Consider the following 22531-nt stretch of genomic DNA (forward strand, 5'->3'; position numbering starts at 1 on the left):
TAGCAGACAGCTCAGAGGAAAACTAATCTTCCACACTGTCAGAAAGAAAAGAATGGGTCACATTGCTCATAAACTGTCCAAGATAGGCACCGATAGAGGCCTTTCTGGCTGCCTTAGTGACCCACTGTCTGGGAGGCTGGTCATATTGAGTGTGTTGTCCTTCTTTGAACCCAAGGAAATCAATGGGAAAATGAGGGAAGGACTGAGGGGGTGAACTCTGCTAAGGGAAGCTGGAGGCAAGGGAATCTGGAGATGCTGCAGTTCCTCCCTCAGGGGTGTCCTGACTATCTGCAATACATCTGCTGAGCCAGATGGCTGCCCTCCCACAACCTTGATGGGTAGGGTGTGTAGTTACATTACTCCTGGAAGTTTCCAGATTCAAGATTTGAGTTTTTCCCTAAGAGTAAGGCCTGCTATCATTGCCATTCTGGCAGCCATTAGGGCTAGTTATTTCTGCGGAGACCCTTTCGGGAAGGGGTTTCGTGATGCGTGCTTAGCCTCCTTCATTTTTGAGTCTGCGGCCCCTGAAGGCATTCCTACTCCTCCTCTAATGTCCTAAGAGCTGTTTTGATCCACAGAGGCTCCCAGATGCAATAAGAAGGAATAGCAGATTCATGTCTGAATCCTCATCTGATAGAAAAATGCCACTGCTTACTCTCTTCTGCTCCATGGAATCGTCCATCGGAGAGAGGGAGGGGGAGAGGCAGGAAGAAGGCAAAGAGGTTCAAGAAGTGTTAATTAGACTCTAGCAGGGAAAACAGAGCGGTGATTAGAAAAAAACACACAGAAGAAAATCAAGGAAGGCAAGATAAAACAGGCACTGCAGAGGAAGGCAAGATAAAACAGGCACTGGCTACTGTCCCTGGTGAGGCAGAAATAAAACTGAGCCACGAGTTGCTACCAGGGGACAGGAAGAGGAATTTAAGTCCTGCCTTTCTGAGCAAGTGATTTCCCTACCAGGAAGTGGAATTTAAGTCCAGCCTCCCTGAGCAGCTGGTTGGAAACACCAAAGCTAGATGCCCTCCCCTTAAGAGCGAGAAATGTTAGACCAAAGGCCTAGAAAGCTGTGATGAACTGCAGAAGAAAAGTTAATTTTAAAAGTGCAGGTCTGTCTGAAGCAATGCATTGTTCATTTTCAGAGTGAGGAACAGGAGAAGCCACCTGACTGGCTATATCATCCTGCACTCTGATTGGCCTAATGACTAGATGATGAAGATGGGGAGGAGGTTAATTCCCTGACAGAACATTTGAAGAGGTTTTTGGACCTTAGACTTCCTGGTTTTAAGAGCTATCATGCCTTAACTGAGTTTTTAAAATGTAATATCTCTGAAGAGAGAAATGCCAGTCAGTGTATTGAAATCTGGCTTGAACTACTAGTGACAGCCCTGTGAACTGTGTGTGAAAGCAATTATACACTGACTGAGTGAACTGGTTGAGGAGTTTATAAAGGGGCCAAGCTGGAGGGCCATATATAAACCAGTGAGGAATATCTTCTAGTGAGAGAAGAATTCCTGAGTACCAATTAGTCTCGGATATTGGGATTTGCTTTTGTGTTATTTTAGTATAGTGTTTTTTATGTTTCAGTTGACGGTTTTCTAACTGGAAGGGCTGAGTGAGGGTATATGTACCAAGGCTGTTAGAACCTTGCATGTATGAAAAAGATATTAGCCAGAACATTTTAAATTTAAGAAACTGTACCATCTAAGTAACAACTATATAACATCTAAGCTGAACTGTAACTAAGAATTGAAACTGAATAAGTATTATTAAGTCTGTGCTTGAAGAAATACTGAATCTCTGTGCCAAGCTCTAGTGTATATATATTTCTCCTGACTGATTTGCCTCATCCGTTCCTTATCTCCAAGTTACTCATGTTTCTTTCCCATCTACTCGCTGTTAATAAACCTTTTATTCTGTTTAAATGTAAAATATGCCTCTATCAATTTTGTGTGCCTTATAAAGGGGTTTGCCTAGAAAAGTTTTAAGTCAATGGGCATCCTTCACCTTCAGGGTTCATCACAGAGCTGAGGAAAAGTGCTTTTATTATACTAAATGCTACCATTTCTGCAGCACCTCAAGCCCTGAAGGGAAAAGGTAGGAAAAATCTCATAAGCTAGGTCAGCAAATGTTTCCCTACCTGAAAAGTTAAGAGAAGGTGTGGGAGGGCCCATCAAAGGAACACATCAAGTTTTTCTCTTATATACAGTACAACAAAAATAGCCTTTATCATGGATATGAGTCCAATGTAACATACAACTTGATAGTTGAGGTCTTGAAAAGGTTTTTAGCTACTTAATGATCATGTTTTTACTTGCTGTTCCAGCACTTCCCCACTTTTTATACAACTGCAATCATAAATTGACTATGAGCAGTGCTGTTTACATGGGGGTAAGACAACTAGAAATTCCATGCTACATGCCACCTTCTTTTCTAACGTGCACCGTTTAGAATGGAAACAACAAGTATATCCTAGAAAACTTCTGTTCAGACACAAATTAAAGGTAAGTCTTAATGGCAAAAGCACTGTCCTAATGGTAAAAGCATCATGCTCCATTCCAACCTAGACTAAAACACTAGTATTGGTTACTACAGTTTAAAAAGTTTATACACATTAATTTCTAGGATAAGACAGCAGATGGGCAGCTACGGGGGTTCATTCAGAGTCATAAAGCAAGATGACAGTCAAAGGTCACATAGGTATCTATCTCCTTATATTGTATTGCTTTCTACCTGTAAAACAATAGGAGTAGCATCACCTCCTGCTAACTTTTAGAAAAGACTACCTTTGCAGGTAATTTGTTGCCCTTCTTTGTTGCTCCTTACAGCTTTGTCATCTGCTGATTGAATATCGGCTTGTCCCCTCCCAGGAGATTAATGCCGGACAACATCTATTTATTTTAACTGTGGAAGATCACTGCTGCTAGTGTTTTAAAGTTTAATTTATTTATTGTTTTAATTGAAACTATTTGTTGTACTCGAATGTTGATTGTTTTGTAAACCGCCCTGAGCCCTTCGGGGGTAGGGCGGTCTATTAAATGTTGTTAATAATAATAATAATAATAATAATAATAATAATAATAATAATAATAATAATAATAATAATACCTCTAATATCCTAGGTCCTTGGGAAGGACTCGATATTCAGAGATGAATTCCAGACACTTGTGCTGTGTTGTTATGTATATTATAATAATAATAATAATAATAATAATAATAATAATAATAATAATAATAATAATAATAATAATAATAATAATAATAGGATAATAAAAAGCTGCAGTTGAACACTAACAAGGCTAACAATAAAAAGCTTGATTATAACAGAGATTTGATACTCAGCTTATACACTACTACTTCAAGGCAATTCAATTTGTAAGTAAGTGAGACATTGGGGGAAATAATAGTTGTATGCTTCAGTGATTTAAAAGTCAGCTGTCAATATACTTCATTACAGAATAATGAACTGATGTCTTACTGATTTCATGTATAGATATGATGCATACAGACATGTCCAACATAGTGTTACAGCTAATATATTTTACAATGCAGTAATTCCTTCATGAAGTATTTGCTTTTATACACTTATAGACCATGATATTCACACATTTATTTAAAACATTTCTGTGCTGCCTTTCTACCTAAATAGGGCCCCCAAGGCAGTGAACATCAAAAAATGAAAATGTTTAAAATGTTATTTCAGCATTTAACTTACGGTATATATAAAATATTTGAACAGTTTAATTAAAACATATAGACATACAAACACACATAGCAACACAGCCAGGAGGGCATTAAGAGTTATTGGAGTGGGGGGGAGAGTTACAAGGGGGACCAAATAAAACAAAGAAGTCTTCACCCACTGGTGAAACATGATAGAGACAGACTAATCTCCCGAAGCAGGGAATTCCAAAGTTTTGGCACCATGATCAAGAAGGCCCTTAAAAAGACCACCTTTTATATGGTGAATATAGTTTCACCTTAAAAGTGAGGGCATATAGATAGAAATGCTTGAATGCTATCTTAGTTTCATAAACATAACGAATTTAAGCAGACATCAACTACGTGAATCAAGAAAAGTTACGATCTGGCCACATCACAATTGTTATTAACCTAAAAATATGTATTATCTCTAGAAAAAATGATATAAAAACTACAATCACTTTTTAAGCTAATATAGACTGATCAGAACTTAGATGGAAGACCCATGTAAGATACTTGAGTTTCTACCAGAAGCTGGGAAGTATAACAAATACAATGGCTGCCATTCATACTAATTTTGGCAGCTGCTGTTTACTAAAAAAAATTCATTCCTTACTCAACACACTTGCTTTCTTAGAATAGAAAGACTTTATTAACCACTTCACATATATGACAGTGTTCACTTATCCTTCTATGATCAACCAAATATAACTGAAACCAAGTATAACTGAAATATACATTTCACAAATAGAAATGCACATCTCAAGAATTTAGTGATCAACAGGATAGTTATTTAAATGAGTTTTCAAAGCTTCTAACAACCTGAGTTTGGGAAAGGAAGTCTCATAATATAGCAAACTGCAACAGGTGAGGAGGCCTGTATTCCCTGTTCTCCCTTTGAATGAGGTCCAGGCAGCACATTAGAACCACTAGGGCAGTGATGGCGAACCTTTTCGAGACCGAGTGCCCAAACTGCAACCCAAAACCCACTTATTGATCGCAAAGTGCCAACACGGCAATTTAACCTGAATACTGAGGTTTTTGTTTAGAAAAAACAGTTGGCTCTGAGGCATGCGTTACTCAGGAGTAAACTTGGTGGTAGTTGTTGGCTTTGCTTTGAAGCAACCATGCAACTCTTTGAACAGGTGAATCACGAGCCTAGGAGGGATTACTCAGAAGCAAGCCACATTGCCAGCAACCGAGCTTACTCCCAGGTAAAGGATCGCGCTTTAGTTCTTTGCATGAAAATCAGTGGGGTTTAACAGCACTTAAGAGGGTTACCTACACTGCTTCCCCAAAACTAGGTCTTAGGTTTAATGCTAATAATCAAGCCCAGCAGCCCTGGCCAGCCTAGATGTGTGTGTGGGGGGGGGGGCAATTCCCCCCCCCACATGATGAACTCTGTTTGTGCGTGCCCACTGAAAGGGCTCTGAGTGCCACCTCTGGCACCCGTGCCATAGGTTCGCCATCACTGCACTAGGGAAAGGGAGTTACTGGCATAACAGCTACCAGGCAGCAAAGTAGTATTGTTAATAAGCTCCATTGGGTTTTCCATTCAGCTAGCCTGTGCCATGGAAGCAGCCATTAACAATTAAGCATCAGTTTAATAAAAAGAATATTAAGGTAACGGAAAAGCAAGTGCATGAGTCAGCCTGGCTTGTTTTATATTCTCTAATTTTGTTTTATATTCTCTAATTCTCTAAAATTATTTTTTTAAGATCAAAACTACTTAGTGTTTTATAAAGAAACTGATTTATTCTGTAACCTAAATTCACAGTAATAGTATTTCAATTTAAATTGCTGCTAATTGATTTTTGATTGTAATAAACGTGATTGTTTATTATTTTATTTATTTTATTTATTATTTGATTTCGTATACCGCCCTATCCCCAAAGGGCTCAGGGCGGTGAACAATATAAAAGCATATATATATAATTTTTTATAAAAAAATCTTCAACCTAGACTTCAGGTTAAGCTAATAAGATGAAGCTATCAGAACGGCAAGGGCAGGAGAAAAAACCCATTCAAGAGCGTAAGCCCCCCCCACCCCACTACCACACTAACTAGTATCTCCATATATGAAAATAGCCATTAAACACTGGTTATCTAAAAATCTGAAGCTTGTTTATTAAAATTATATTCCCTTGCTGGTTTGTGCATTGCAGACTTAATGCAGCTGTATGGACTTCATTAAGTTACATGCCAAAATAACTGGAAGTAAAGAAGTAAAAAAGGAAATACCTTCTCCTTGCTGTTTCAAAAACCCCAGAGGGCATGGAGTTTACAGCTAAGAGTTGAAAACAGATAAACTTATGGCAAACCAGATGCAGTTTGAGGGCAAAAGTTGAATATCCTAGATGGGGCAACAAATGGCAGGAAGAGTGAATAATCAAGGTCTAACAGGGAAAAATAAGAATTGGAATAGGAGACAACTTCTACATAATAGAGATTCTGCTGCTGCTGCCGTACCACTGACTGAACAACCAATTGCTGACATTTCTCCAAACAAGCATTGTGGCTGCGGGGAAGGGGGGTATTATAAGAACATTAATTCCCATACCACAGAAACAAAAAATGGCACAGATCAAAATCAGAGCCCATTCCTGCAAATGACCTACACATAACAGAACTCTTTGCCCTCATGGGTCAGAAGAACTCAAAATGTTTGCATGACAGTGGCAGACATTTCTTAGTTCCTAGAACAATCAAATATTTTGGGGGATCAAGCTTGCTTTCAACTGTAAACTTTTCCTTCAGCTACATGATGTTCTTAGGGTGGCAATTGTAAAAGGATTTAGGTTTGCTGCTGTGAGTTTTGTGGTAAAAACACAAAGATAACTGAGGCAGGAGTTTCATGTAAGCAACAAAAAGGTTTTTATTTATTTGATGAACGGTTTTAAAGAATAGATCAGCAGCACAGATCTTCAGATAGCAAAAAGAGAAACCTTGCAGAGGCACACAAATTTAATCTAGTTATAGCTTCAGAGTGTGGTTTGGATGATTTTTAATATTTGCAGGTACAAAAAGGCTTTCACGGTCTACTTTCTAGGTTGGATCCTTTTATACACGAACAGGATTCCACCAAACTGTCTTTTCCCAAGAGCCAGAATAAATGGTACAAAGTCTGCTAATCACCAGAGACAGACCTCACAACAGTACTCTTCTTTCAGGAGTAGAGTTAAATTATTCTGCCAAGCTAATAGGCACAGCTACCCTTTAAACTGTCTGCTCTCTTGAAGCAGACCCGAAACTCTCATTGCACCTCCCAGAGGGAGACCTAAACTAACTGCTGCTGTGCTTCCCTCCAAAATCCCACCTCTCCCCGCAAAAAGGTGATTGGATGCTGCACTCCCATTAGTTTAGGGATAAAACAAAAGAGTGGCTGTTGTTACTATTAGGAGAAAGACAACTTCCCATTCGTCACAACCAGCTATTTCAGTATACCTTTCATAACAGCAAACATATTTCAGTCAGATTTTGATTATTCATTTATGAACATGTTGAAATAGCCCAAACTATGTTATATTCTGCTGTAGCAAAGCCATTTTCCCAGCCTTTTCCCAGGGAGGCCAGGGAGGGCAGAAGCTGCCCTACTGCTGCCATGCCCACCTCCAAGCCCTGCCCCCCCAACCTCCCAGGCGGGCGCTGCAGCAGCAGGCCAGCCCCTGGAGGGCAGGAGCCAGCCTGCCGCCACAGCACCCACCCAAGCCACCTGTCCAGGTCGCCGGCTGCTGGGCCCTGCCCTGCCCTCCCCTCTATCCCTGGAGAGGGCAGGAGCTGACTTGTAGGGAGGCCACCCCCCAACATCCATCAGAGGCCACGCCTGCCTCACGGGCCTGCAGCAGGCTCCTGGCCAGCAAAGGTAAGTGGGGCACAGGGGAAGGGAAGCGTGGGGAACCAGGCCGGGGGAGAGCACAGGGAGCCTGTCATATCCCCAGGTGTGATTTAGGTCCAGTACGCCACTGCCAAACAGACAGAGGGAAATATATTGTCGAAGGCTTTCACAGCCGAATTCAACTGGTTCTGGTAGGTTTTCCGGGCTGTGTAGCAGTGGTCTGATGGATCTTGTTCGTAACATTTCGCCTGCATCTGTGGTTGGCACCTTCAGAGGTGTATCACAGAGGGAAGTCTGTTACACACAGTGTTCAGTGAGAAGGGAATGTTTTAGTGGGATATAAATTGTCATGTCCCCAGGTGGGGAACCAATCAGTAAGTGTTTGGGTGGAACTTGCTATGCAAAGGTGTGGTTGATAGTATAGTATTGCAGGTGGGGGTTTTCAGTCCAGGGCGTGATTCACATTTGCATTCCTGCAGGGAGTTATTCACATTTGCATTCAGTCCAGGAAGAAATTCACATTTGCATTCCCTGCAGCAGCAGCAGTATTGGTGAATGCAAATCCTGTGTTTGGGTAGAGTCCATTGTCCATGAACCTAGCATGCCCTTGGGGTTTGCTTTTGGTGTTTTTAAGTACTGGTAGCCAAACTTTGTTAATTCTCAGAGTTTCTTCTTTCCTGTTGAAGTTGTCTTGGTGTTTGTGAATTTCAATGGCCTCCCTGTGCAGTTTGACATAATAACCTTCCGAACTGTCCAGAATTTCAGTGTTTTCAAATAAAATGTTATGTCCAGTTTTGTTTAAGACATGTTCTGCAACTGCAGATTTTTCAGGATGGTTAAGCCGACAGTATCTTTCGTGCTCCTTAACATGAGTCTGGATGCTGCGTTTTGTGGTTCCTATGTAGACCTTTCCACATCTGCAGGGTATGCGATAGACTACTGCAGAAGTAAGGGAGTCTCTCTTGTCCTTTGCTGAGTGTATCATCTACTGTATTTTCCTGGTAGGTTTGAAGATGGTTTGTAAGTTAGGTTTTTTCATCAGTTTCCCTATTTGATCTGTGATTCCCTTGATGTACGGTAGAAATATTAAGCCCACCACAGGAAAAGGGTTAAAAAAAAGCTTATTGCCTTTTCTTGAAAGGAGGAGGGGGAAAATCAGATGGAGGTGAGGCAAAGACTGCAGGAAAGCCTCAGAAAAAAACAGAAAATTTCACTGAGAATTTAGCTCTCTCTAAGAAGATAGCAAAATTAAGGTACATAGATTAACATAGCAGAGGGAGTATTGGCTTACAATTTTTTCTCAAGTGTTGGATATATTTGCAATTTTGCTTGTATAAAACTAAGGCAACTACAACTTTTACATTTCATAACTATATCAAATATTACTATTTTATAGGATCAATACGTTGTTAAAGCACAGGGTTGCCAAGTCCTGGTTGGAAAATTCCTAGAGATTTGGAGGTGAAGCTTCAGGAGGGTGGGGATCTCTGTGGGACATAATGTCATATAATCCACCCACCAAAGCAGAATTGATCTCTGTAGTTTGGAGATTAGCTGTAATTCTGGCAGATCTCCAGCCAAACTGGAGGACGGAAACCCTAAGTGGTGAACCTATGGCACTCCAGATATTCATGAACTACAATTCAGTTAACGTGGGCATTTCTAGAGACTTGCAAATGCAAATCCAGCAGATCTCCTGATATATTTTCTTGTGAATGGCTTGTTTCCGAAACTGTTCCATGCCTACCAGGGGCTGATGGGAATTGTAGTCCACGAACATCTGGAGTGCCATAGGTACGCCACAACCGCCCTAAGCATTGCATATATTTTTCCCGGTTTTTCCCAAAATTTCATTTTTTTTCCAAAAAGGGGGAAAAAACTGGAAAATGCATCATCTCCGTCCTGCAGCTTCAACATTTCCAGAAATTTCACATCTCTAGAGGCTAGTTATGTATGCTTCAAGATATGAAAATGGCATGTTATTTCAGTGAAAATTCTCTAGACCAAACTTGTACATGAGCATTAACACTAGTATGTGACTACAAACTACAAGACAGAAAGTGGTTCCTGTGGAACTCTCTTTAACAGACACTTAATACGAAAGAAATCTCATAAGAACAGAGCCATCCCAAAGTTGAATCAATGCTACATAATTGATTCAGTGAACTCTGCTCAAATGCTGCATTACTAAGAATGTGTGATCAATGGGGCTTTTGACTTTTTCCTCCTAACGGCAGACAGCACTCCATAGTAAACTGTTTTGGGAGCATGGAACAGTTTTGGAAACAAGCCATTCACAAGAAAATATATCAGGAGATCTGCTGGATGTGCATTTGCAAGTCTCTAGAAATGCCCACGTTAACTGAATTGTGACGGAACGGGGCATGCTAGCGGCTCTATTTTCATATTATGCCAATTCTGATAGTCCAAGCCTGTAACTATTGTGCTAACAGATCAAAGCATCTTGAGAAACTAACTATTCCAGAAGTGCTACAATTTTTCCCCTGAAATTACCTGAAATCAAAGGCACAAATACCCTGTTTCCCCTAATATAAGACATCCCCGAAAAATAAGACATAGTAGAGGTTTTGCTGAAGTGCGAAATATAAGGCATCCCCCGAAAGTAAGACATAGCTAAGTTTTTGTTTGGAAGCATGCCCGACAAACAGAACACAGGAAAAATAAGACATCCCCTGAAAATAAGCCATGGCACATCTTTGGGAGCAAAAATTAATATAAGACACTGTCTTATATTCGGGGAAACACGGTATTATCTAGATTAACAATATTACTCATATAACTCCAAACATTTTTTCCTTAAGAAAAGTGGTTCTTTAATTAAGCCCACATTTTAACAATTCTGCGCTTGCAAACATTTTACAAAAATGCAGATGACACAATAGTATATATTTTAAGTAAAACCAAGAAAATACAATACAAATTTACTAGAAGCAAAATTACAACAGCTTTAATACACACCCTATAGTATCATAGTGAACTATGATTATATTGCACAAACATGACAGAGCAAAATTTAGTCATTTTACTTGTTCCAGCTATTCTAATCGAGAGTATGTTAAGCAAAATATAAATATAAGCAAATACACCCTAAAAACAATGGTTGATCCAACAGGTCCATTTTGCCAATGCAGGTGTTTTCCTCTCATACAAGGAGCTCTCCCCACACTGCAAGAGGCACCTACATTAGTAGATTGGACTGCAGGATCCAATGCAGTAACTTCTAAGAGCTGTAACCAAGTCTGTTTTGACAACTCCCAAATGAAAAAAAAAATCACCCTAGAATTTTAAGAGGACAAATTTGACACCACTATACTTCATTATTCACACACTGGCTCCCACACTACAACATCTGGAAATTATTCTTTTAATATTTGTACTATGTTTGGCTACTAAAGAAAGGCAGTAAGGATGTGTTAGGTTTGTTGCTAACAGAGGCTTGTTCAAATTTTCTACTATGGTAAATTTGTTTTTGTTTTAAAAGCCTCTACCACAATTTGGTTTTATTCAGCTGACCATGAAACCTTGGAAGGCTCTGGATATATACATCCCCTACTGTCTTCCTCATGTATTGGGTACTATCAAAAACTTTTTGATTTAGAATAATTTGTTATGATATCCAAATCAGGCTGTTTTGCAAACCGTGGCTTGTTTCTTGTGCACAAATCCTTATTTGTATGTAAGAAAAACTAAATTAGTTAAAATACCCAATTAGGAAATCACAATAAATTGCAGCGAATTTCAAAATCAAAAACATTTTCATTATCCATGCACTGGGGGGAATACTGGCAACAAACAAGTTACTAACTTTTATGGGTTTTTTCAAGATGCCTGAATGATGATATATGCGACTATGCTGAGTACATAGTAATTACGGACTAAGAGACATGCTCAACAGTTATGAACTTGTGTGATATCTATGTCCAACCCATCCACAAACCAATACAGCTGAAAACCAATACATGGATAAATGAAAGAACTCTGATCATTATAGAAGAATAAATATTGTAGGATAGTGGTTAAAATGTTAGACTGGGTTCTGGGAGACCCAAGTTCAAATCCCCCTTCTCTAGGTGTCTTTGAGCCAGTCACACATACTCAGCCTAAACTACCCCAAAAATTTCCTAAAAGGAGTGGCGACAGATGTAAGTCAGTTTGGAACCCAACCAGGGAGAAAGGTATGGGTGGGTGGGTGGGGTGGGTGGATGGTTGGATGGCTAGATGATAGATGGATGGCTAGATGGATGGATGGATGGATGGATGGATGGATGGATGGATGGATGGATGGATGGATGGATGGATGGATGTATGTATGGATGGATGGATGGATGGATGGATGGATGGATGGATGGATGGATGGATGGATGGATGGATGGATGGATGGATGGATGGATGGATGGATGGATGGATGGATGGATGGATGGATGGATGGATGGATGGATGGATGGATGGACCGACCTATTACAGCAGCATGAAAAAATAAATCAATATATCAAGATGTGGAATAAAACTTTTACAGTCCAATCCAGAGCTGAGGCGGAGGGAGATGGTGCCACTTGAGTGTTGCTTCACCTGGTCTACTGAGCTTTCCTGCAGTGTGGAAAACCTGAAAATGTTTTTTTTAAAATGTAACTCCTTCATGGGGAGAATAGAGGTACACTGCGAAAATTGTGGCATATCTCCACCAGCAGCTCAGCCAGCTTACAGGGGCCAAGAGGGGTCTGGAGGCCAACTAAAGTCTGCCCTGCCCCCAGTGGTGGGATCCAAAAATTTTAATAACAGGTTCCGATGATGGTGGGATTCAAACAGTGGCGACGCCGCACACACACATCTCCAGTCCCTAATGGGCAGGGAGGTTGTTTTAGTAACCCCTTCTCAGCACTCAGAAAAAATTAGTAACCACTTCTGGAGAAGTGGTGAGAACTTGTTGGATCCCACCTCTACCTGCCCCCCACCCTCACCCCTGAACGCTGGCATAGCTGGGGACAGCATGCAAACACCAGCATGCAAACACCAGGTATTATGGGGCGCCGCAGCGGCTGAGCACTGGCAGATTTGGCCCTCCACTGGCCCCAGAGAGGGCATTTACGCCTGACGCATCCAGAGGACAATTCTCCCCCACCCTCTGATTTCAGTGCCAGAAAGTCAAAGCAGAAAACAGAACAGTTAAAGAGACATAGAATATCAATAGGTAACATATTTCGGTCTTTTGTACCATCTGTTGTATACAGTTCTCAATTAAATATATATAGGCTCATCTTCAGTATGTAAACAACAAATATGAACAAAAAAAATCTTAACTGTATCCTAACTTCTACCAGTGTCTGCATATAACCTTTCTTCCTCCTTCAGGAAGTTTATGGAGGTTAACAAATGAAAAATAGAAAAGACCATACAAAACAATAAGAAACCATACAACTTACACAATATCAAGTCAAGTAGATACTAAAGCTGGACATCTAATATTTATCCTATAAAACAAATCAGAATAAAAATGATTTCATACTTCTAAAAGAAGGTAAGATTAAAATCTCACTAGCCCTTCTCTGAAGACAGAGAAAGCACTGCCTGAGAATCTTCACACATTTAACTTCTTAGGTAGACTGAATTTAGAGTAGAGCCTTCTTCAAATCCCTTTAGACAGTAAGCTTCAACTCAAGCACTTTGCTACTTCAGTAAGTCCATTACACTTTACTACTGGGGTGCTCACTAAACAGTTGTAGCCATATTGAACTCTGGAATAGAACTAGATGGGTGATTTTATTATTTTGTTACCCCTGGTTATCTAAAAGTCTGGAGATGGTGGGCCTGTCTTCACAGGGAACCACACACATTTTCCTCATCTCTGTATACCCATACGCATTCTTGATATTTCCAGGCCTGTTAAACATGGCAGTCTGTGGCACTACTTCTAGATAAAGGAGTACTGGATGCTAAGCATACTAATATATCTGAAACTAGCGGGGCCCGGCCACACATTGCTGTGGCTTATTGTGGTGAAATGGGAAAGGAATAGTAGCAGCAAATCAATTGCAGAGGTCAGCAGTACGTGCTCATGGAAACGTGCAAGCTGATACTGTGCAATGTCACTGATGTGTGTGACCGCATCCTCTCTCACTTCTCTTCCCTTGCATGGCACCCCTCCCCCTACCTACCTCCCCTTTCCCTTTGCTAGAGTGGGTGGGTCATGTCCAGATGGGCCTCCTCCCTCCCCTCCCTTGCATGCCACTCCCTCCCCTCCCTTGCATGTCCCCTCCCTCACTTCTCTTCCCTTGCATGCTTCCCCCTTTGTCCCTTCCCTCTCCCTCCGCTGAATGTGTATGAGAGTAGGTGTGTTGTGTGGTAGTAGTGGGTAAGGCACAGAGAGTGAAAGGTACCTGCGTGTGAGGGGGGGAACCCCACCTGACGTCTCACACGGTAACGTGTGTATGTGTTTCACGTCCACTCAAGTTATTGCCTATGTACTGTTTTCACTGCTCATATTTGGCCATCTGAGTGAACATTCTAAGGGCACGAACATTCTAAGGGTGACAGTTACACACAGGCAGCTTCATGGCCTGGTGCGCCAGGAAAAAGATGTTTTACCTGGCTCAGGTGTGCTGTCTGACAGCGGGAAGTATGTAAGAACACAGTCGGGGGAAAGAGTCTGTGAAATTTTCAGAGTTTGGGCCAGCAGGTGCGGGGTTATTCTCAAAGCAACAAACGCATGGTTCCATTTTTATATATATAGATGGTGGGCATTAGACTAAAGATACTGATTCCTGCGTAAAAGGAAAACCAGTTCATGTTAATAGGCAAGAGGCGGGGTAGCTGCAGATTTTTTCCTTTCTTGATGACACATCCATCACATCCACCATGGAGCACTCTAAAATTTAGCTTAAAACAGCTTTAAATCAATGTTGTTTAACAATTCACTGACAATTTGTGACATAAGAAAAAGGCATTAAAGTCGTTGCATTTGTGGCAATATGAGCAATATTAACAATGTCCACTATCTGACAGAATTCTCCCCATATTTGTATTGGATTCATGCAGCACTCCTTCTCTCATATATATGAACATCAGTTACATGAATGTTTTTATGTATACCCTTGCATGAGTCACACATATACATGGAAAACTTCTTGTTCTACATTAGCTCTTCTGTGACTTATGCAGGGTTATACAGAACACATGATTTTATCACATTTAATGTCTGCCTATAGTTTCAAATTCCACTCTTGAAGATGTCTCAAAACAATGAATTACACAATTCACCTGTTAACAATTAAACATTTTTATTTAAATTCTCTCTCTCTCTCGTTCGTGTGAGTGTGTGTGTGTGTGTGTGTGCATGCGTGCGTGCGTGCGTGCGTTTGTGTGTGTGTATAAAACTTAAGCAACAAATTTAGGCCACAATTCAGAGAGCAATTAATTGACATAAGCACTAGCCAAAGGAGGGGACTGAACTTTGTTTTTCAGACAGCAGCCTCCTACCCAGGATGGCAAACTGCTTTCTGAACTCAAGAGAATTTTTAGAGCAGTTTGGGTCAATGTTGCATGGAGGGTACTGATAAAAGAAGGAAGGGGAAACCCAGAAACCTTGCTGGGCAATAACTAACAGAACTATGGCCTTAACATTTTGAAACTTAAGGTCCACACTCCTAAAGATTTTCTATTCTGCCTATGAATGGTATTTTCACAAACAACAAGCGTTTACCTATGGGACTATAGCATGACAGAGGCATAGTTGTCTCATGGGATCAATTAAAAGGGCCAGCATTTATTGCTTGCTCCTTTTAAATTATTCCAATGTTCAACCATTACTACATTTTAATAGTGTACCAATACCAAGTATTTTTATGTTACTCTTTCAGGGCAAATACAGACTAGCATTGCCTACAGAAGTATTAATCTGAAACAAATCTTAACTTTAAAAGCAATGTGAAATCAGAAGAAGTTCAACTGGAACATTTTAACCCTATCAACAGAAAGTACAATATTTCGAAGTTTGCTGTTTACCAAACAAGTCACTTACCAAACAAGCAACTTACGTTTAAACAAAAAAAGGCTACGTATTAAATGAAAAGCTGCTTCCTTGCATAATTCATTGGCACCATTATATTTACAATCAGAGCCCGAGGAGCATGAATCTAAACAGCTGCAATTTAAAATGAAATTTAGGGAAACCCGATTCTCAAACAGACAGAATTTGTTATACTTACTGAGTGTTTCTCCTGCTGGCCCATAACTCCATGGTTTGCTGGGACTGCAAGAGGTTTCATAATGAACAAACATATGCTGAACTGAATTTACACATCATGTACCAATTTCTCATGGATAGCAAATCACCCTCTACTGCATTAAATTAAACAAAAAAATCAAGGGGAAAAAACAAGCCAAGAGCTCAAAGCATCGGTCACAAAATCCTTCACACTTGCAGTGCAGAAAAGCAATCCAAACGGCAGTGTTTGTCTCCATTTCTAACACTTGAAGTCTTAAGCGTGCAAGGATGTAAAGTGCCTGGTGACACCACACATATCCAGCATTCTTCTACAAGAACGAGAGCATTCCCTGAGAGCGAAAGGGAGGAAAGAGGGGGGAAAAAAAAAAGCTAAAATGGCTGACTGCACACAGACTCCCTCAAAAAAGCTTAATACAGTATTATATTCATCAGGATGAAAAAAAAAACAGCTTCCTGCATTCAGCCAAGCCTTGTTAACAGTCCTGTTTAATTTGCAATCACACTACAAGAGATCCCCTCACTCCCCATTTTTAAAAAATTGGGGCAGCGCATGTGAATAGGGACCTCCTCCCTGGCTGCTAACGATGCTGACAGGGTGACCAGTGATCTCTGTTCCACTCAACTAACCAAGTTCACACAATTAATCCAAGCAGCATGACATTGACGGACATTTAATTTAATGATGCCTGTCCCTCATATTCAAGGAAAGGATATTTACCACCAAAAGAGTCACTAAGAGGGAAAAAAACACACACACAGGCACATACAGAGAGAGAAAAAACCTAGAGAATCCATGAGTCTGAATGTAATACGCCAATATAATTACGTTATTGTGCTTACTTTGGAAGACCATGGCTGCAGGCAGTTGGCATAGCAACGCACAAGGAAAGCCATTTCCTGGGTAGAAAGAACGCTTCCTTTTCTAAATAAAAAATTCCTCTTAGGATACAAACGGCATTGCTGCTTCCTGCAGAAAGCAAAGACACTGTAGTCTGTCTCTTAACCTGCACACAGGCACACTCAATGCAGTTCTAATGATGTAAGTGGATCTCTCGCTGCCTCCCTCCCTCTCCTCCTATACATCGAAATATTCAACTCAAATGGAAGACACATTCCTTGCGGCTTGCCCCCTCGGCTGCTTAACTATTTCACTCATTAAGGTACAGATGGACAATTCAGATAGAGTAACAAGCGCTTGCCTGTATTATGTCAGCTTCTGTAGGTCAACCAAATCCCAGAGGGAAAGGAATCCATTGATTGCTGGCTCCAGTGAATACCACTGAAGGCAGGGCAGGAATAAGGGGGAAAGACTTACTTGAACAAGCTCAGAACTAAATATCATTTTTCACCAAGGTGAATATAAAGAAAGGGTGTTTGAAGACACCTCCTCTTCCCCCTCCCACATCCAAAAACAATGTTGCGGCAAAGCTGTAAATACCTCTATCAAGCATTTATTAATGGTACATAGACATACAGGTTTGGCAATGCTCAGACTGCAGGTGACAGTGAACAGAGGAATGGCCAAGAGTTTTCTCCGTTTTCAGTTTGCTTAAATCCTGAACTCAGCTAAATGTATAATTTTTATTAACACTGTCAAATTCAGTAAAATGTCACTAATACAGTCCACAGAATACAAGACTGCAAAAGGCAAGGTGCACAGTCACAACTTGAATAGCTTCAATATGTCTCCTGAAGTTGCATTTCATTTTTAAAATACAGCAGTACCTAACCACTCCCATTTAAAAGCAGCTCTCCACCCCACCCCCACTCAAATGCATAAACTAAGCTAAAGAACACACTCTAGCAAAGACACCAGTACTACATGTATATATTAAACACATTACAAGAAGTATGAATCCATGCGGTTTTTCAGCAACTCTTAGTGAACAGAACCCAGAAATACCTAAGAGAAAGATTAATAGCCATTTTTGCCTTTGATTTTCATCACACAAATGTGACCTAATTTACATTAAAAATGTATTGCTGAATCTGGAATGAATATATGTTCTCAACATATATTAGGAGGTGCAAGCTGCTCAATTCTGCTGATGCACCAAGAATCGAATCGGTATATAACACCTTACACATGCATATGAATATATGAACAATCTAGAAGAGTGAATAAGACCGAGACTGCAGCTGCCTCTACAAGACACACGCAGCCTTGGTTAATCTAATCTGCCATACAGTGATGTTCTGCTAGCTATACTACAAGTCACAGAGGATAAAAGCACGTCAAAAATGCAGACCAAAAGTCTAATTTTACAAAGTTATTAGCGTTTCACATTTAGCATCTTTTATTAATTTAAAGAATGCTATTTTGTGTTAATGTAATCATGTGCCCTTTAAGTTTTGATTCATACAGAGTAAACTACTTCCAGGAGCATCTGAAATTATGGTGAAGTCAGATGTAAGCTGAAGAAGTAGTTTTCAAACTAGACGAAGCTGATGTTGTTACCTGTACCCCCTTTGGACCATTGATTTCTTAACTACAAATCCTTTCCAACATAAAAATCGACAGACTAATGAAATCTTGCCTGTCCTAGACTTTCCAAATATAGGATAGCAGGCAGCCCCACTAAAGTTGCACCTGTTTACTTCTTTCCCGTACCTTGCATTTTGGCTGCCTTTTTGCCCAGAACCCATATTTTATCTTTTGTTTCAGTGAACATATCAAACTGACCTGGTGGTTTGTGAAACCATGGTGCTAAAGCAAACAGTTAACCATAACACTTCAGACATGAATCCCACCAGGAAAAGTGGCAGCAGCACTTGCTTCTTTTACTGCATGTTCTGGCTCCCTGAGAACTCAGCTGTCTTACACTGAATCGCAGCAATGTACACATATCCATTATTACTTCTCACAACTGCTAGGCAGCCTCTTGGTCATCTGCAGCAAGCGAATTACCTAGTTGACTGCTTGCTACTTATGGGGCGGATGGAGAAGAATTTTCTTGTTGGAATAATCACTGTGTCTTACAGGACAAGGGAGGACACAGTCATGTTTTTAAAAGGTACAAAGCATAAGATGGAAGTACAATATAATATCCATCAGTATCCAATTATTTTATTAGCACAGTGATTTTGCTAGGGCACGCTACACTAATGCTCAAATGTTACAATTAGAGATTCCATCATTTGACATTTTCTAGCCAGAAAAGGAAAGAAATAGGTGAGACTCAAAAGGACTAAATCCAAGTCCCATGATATTCCTTTATATGCTTACATAGATCAGTGAATCTACTACAGCTTCAAAGAAGATGCACAAATACACTTCTCCAAATCTACCAAAGCCAAGAAGAATCCTTTGTTGATCACTGATTGATCTGAAGGTTATCATCTGTTTTTTGCATTTTCTTCTGAGATTGAGTCATTTAAGACTGAGGGTGGTTCTCACATACCCATTTTTCTTTGGAACTTTAAACAAAATAGAGTAGATCTCTACCATGTTTTGGTTCTTGGGGACTGGTTCTAATGCCCCTATTTCCAGCAGAGCTCTTTGCTAGGAAACAACAGTGATGCTTGGCTGGGTAGTGGGTTTTGGAATGTAGATGAATATAATTGGATGAGGTATGACCAACTTCCAACGTGCCACTGGGTGATTGTATCAAGCACTCGGGAGCTTCTCACAAAGTGTTGCCACAAAGGGTTTCTGTGAAGTACTGGAAATATCCAGACATAAACTGGAGAATTAGGGGATTTTTGGAATTAAGTCCATTAAGTCCATTCAGATTTTCTGCCACTTTTCCCTTTTGAGACTTGAAGGTAGAATCAGGTCAAGACACTCAAAAGGAATAAAGCCTCCTCTTTGGTCTGACTTTCTTCTTGTCCTTGATGTGAACTAGGTATTGTCAATAGCACACCCCCCCCCAAACAAAGAGGGTGATTTCCTTGAAGGGGATACTGGCTACTCAAGACTGCAAAGTGGAATCTATAGCTGTCTAAAACATGTGCTTTAGGTGGCAGTCACATTCAATGCCATAGCTTGGCTGATAGCTCAACAGCATCCAGGGAAATACCTCCAAGGGCACAACTGCTAAGGCTGTTTATTCTGCTCAATCTTTAAAAATGTTGATGCACACCACTGACAGACTGGATGCCACAAAATAAACAGTTCTGTAAAATAAGGGCTCACTGTGAATGTTTGCAAGGCCATTCAAAAGCTTCAGGATCTTCCACAGTGCCAGCCCAATTCTTTTGTTGAATGGACCTCTCAGTGGATTCCAGAATGATGACAATGGATTCCAGAAGGATGACTACATTATAAGGCAGGCCTACCATTGGGGCATCTACCACTGGCAGTTTAAAATTTTCCATTAGAACAAAGAAATAGTTTACAACTTGGGTTTTGTCAAAGCTTTCCCCTTCATTCTAACTACCTTGTCAAACCAGAAGGAAAGGACATTCCATGAAAAGGACCCCCCATATGCATGAAGCCTCTAGAGGATCTTGAGTGGGATTACGTTTTCCCCTTCAATTATGCCAGGAGACTGGAGTAAGAACACTCTTGTGATAAATCAAATACTAGCATGTCTTTCTATCCCTCTGGTTTTGGCAAGGAGAACCCTGTCATGGTTCCAATGAAGGGGTGGGGATAACTGCAGGCTGTTTACTTCCATCTCTTCTCATTGACACTTGAGTGCATTGTCTGCAGCTCTCAGAGCACTGTTAAACCATGTAAAACCCTGACTTACAACCTTCTCCTTCCTTTGGGCCTTGAGTCGGTTACTTACTACCATTCAAAATTATTTCTGAAAAGGTTGGAGAATAAGTTGCCTTTACACATCAACTCATTGCTAACACAAGTTTTAAGGTGCTACTGGACTCGAATCTAATTATTCTTTAGTGAAATAGTGCAATTCAAATAGAGTTGCCTCAGCTTGATATGGAACTAACAAGTAATGGAAATGATGCTACAGACAATGACAGTAACACTGTCCTCTGTGGATAATAATTAGATGAGTGGACAATCACAGCCCAGGCATATCATACACAGTTCAAAGCTCCTAAAATTGCAATGTGAACCGTTTTCAATGCCTTTTTTCTTAAACGTAAAAATACAAGGGAAGTATGATTCCAATAAAAATAATTTTCACATCAAGTTTTGAGAATGTTTAAATGTGACATTTAAACTGCCCCTCGACTAATTTTTCCCCCTTATCAAACATTTCATTTCAAATACTTGTAATCTATATGACATAAAAGTAAGAACATAAGAACATAAGAACAAGCCAGCTGGATCAGACCAAAGTCCATCTAGTCCAGCGCTCTGCTACTCACAGTGGCCGACCAGGTGCCTTTGGGAGCTCACATGCAGGATGTGAACGCAATGGCCTGGGGTACTTTTAAGAAGTTGCTAAATCAGACCACACTGTTTAAGGCACTGGAAATTCTTTTGAAAGAATTTCCAGCAAAAATTACCTACCACTGTCATAACAGCCAGAGAAAATGAATGAGAAAGGTTAAAAAAAAATGACCCAATCTGGTGACCGTCCTATCACGTTGGCACAGAACAAGAAGAAGAAGAAGAAGAGTTTGGATTTATATCCCCCCTTTCTCTCCTGTAGGAGACTCAAAGGGGCTTACAATCTCCTTGCCCTTCCCCCCTCACAACAAACACCCTGTGAGGTAGGTGGGGCTGAGAGAGCTCCGAGAAGCTGTGACTAGCCCAAGGTCACCCAGCTGGCGTGTGTGGGAGTGTACAGGCTAATCTGAATTCCCCAGAGAAGCCTCCACAGCTCAGGCGAGAGAGCGGAGAATCAAACCTGGTTCCTCCAGATTAGATACACGAGCTCTTAACCTCCTACGCCACTGCTGCTACAAGGTATAGAGCTGCAGCAAGTACATGCTCGTACCAATATAAACCATTTTCCAATCTGTTGTTGACCCCTGGCTTAGAGGGTCAATTATTTAACTCTGTTGACCTACACACTGTGTATTTACCATGTACCACAGTTTCTTATACTTCATGGTTTTTGCTATAGGTTTTGTGAAAGTGAATCCCTCAATCAGCTTTGAAAACAGCATTTTGACAGACATGTTACACAGAGCATGTGTAAAGATGCAGTGTCCTTTGATCCATATATCCATATGTCATTCATCATTATAAGAATGCAAAAAGAGGAGAGTTTAATGTTCTATTTACCATTATTTGTTTTGGAAATGTGCTGATATTTTCTTCTTGCTTCAGGTACACCATTGCCACACAAGCCAAGAATCACCGATCTATTTCTTTGGGGTATGCTTTCAGGATTCTTATTTCCAATGCTAATCTAACCAGATTTCACAGCACAAATACCACATACAACTATTCAAATATTTAGTTTCTGAGAAAGATTTTTTAATTATTCACTGAAATGCTTTGAAAGTTCATGCCAAAGACTTTTCCTTAAAAATCTTAATACATTCAAATATGATTCTAAACTCTCCCTTTCTGAAATTTAGTCAATCTAATAAGAAGATGCACTATCTAATGAGCTTGTACAAATCTTTAATTTTAATTAACCAGTCCCCTATCTCAGGCATACATTTTTAAAAGTGCCAGAACATCAAATATGAATCCTTATAAATCAATCTGGAAAGGGAATTCCTATGTTAAAACTTAAGTACCTTTTATTATAAACAGTATGTATTAATCTATTCATTTCATTTATAGCCTGCCTTTCTTGCTGAGACTCAAAGCAGATTACAAAATATAAAACACAGTTTTAACAGACATCCAGTCAACAATGGAATAGGACTAGAATAAAAGAAAA

General features: G+C 40.2%; 1 protein-coding gene across 9 annotated transcripts in view; it reads right to left on the bottom strand.

Annotated features, from left to right (window-relative positions):
* Positions 1-22531, bottom strand: part of RAPGEF2 (Rap guanine nucleotide exchange factor 2) — a 179695-nt gene that overhangs the window by 63836 nt on the left and 93328 nt on the right. Inside the window, exon 1 of one of the 9 annotated variants that reach the window (XM_048509451.1) lies at positions 16617-16685. The exons of 7 other annotated variants lie outside the window; for them this stretch is intronic. In XM_048509451.1, the coding sequence (XP_048365408.1) occupies positions 16617-16670 (54 nt within the window). In that variant the 5' untranslated portion in view covers positions 16671-16685. Of the gene's footprint in view, positions 1-15756; positions 16086-16616; positions 16686-22531 lie in introns of those variants that run through there. One more of the 9 variants, XM_048509450.1, reaches the window with a different exon arrangement.

Source organism: Sphaerodactylus townsendi, linkage group LG10, assembly GCF_021028975.2.
Source record: "Sphaerodactylus townsendi isolate TG3544 linkage group LG10, MPM_Stown_v2.3, whole genome shotgun sequence".
Taxonomy (NCBI): Eukaryota; Metazoa; Chordata; class Lepidosauria; order Squamata; family Sphaerodactylidae; genus Sphaerodactylus; species Sphaerodactylus townsendi.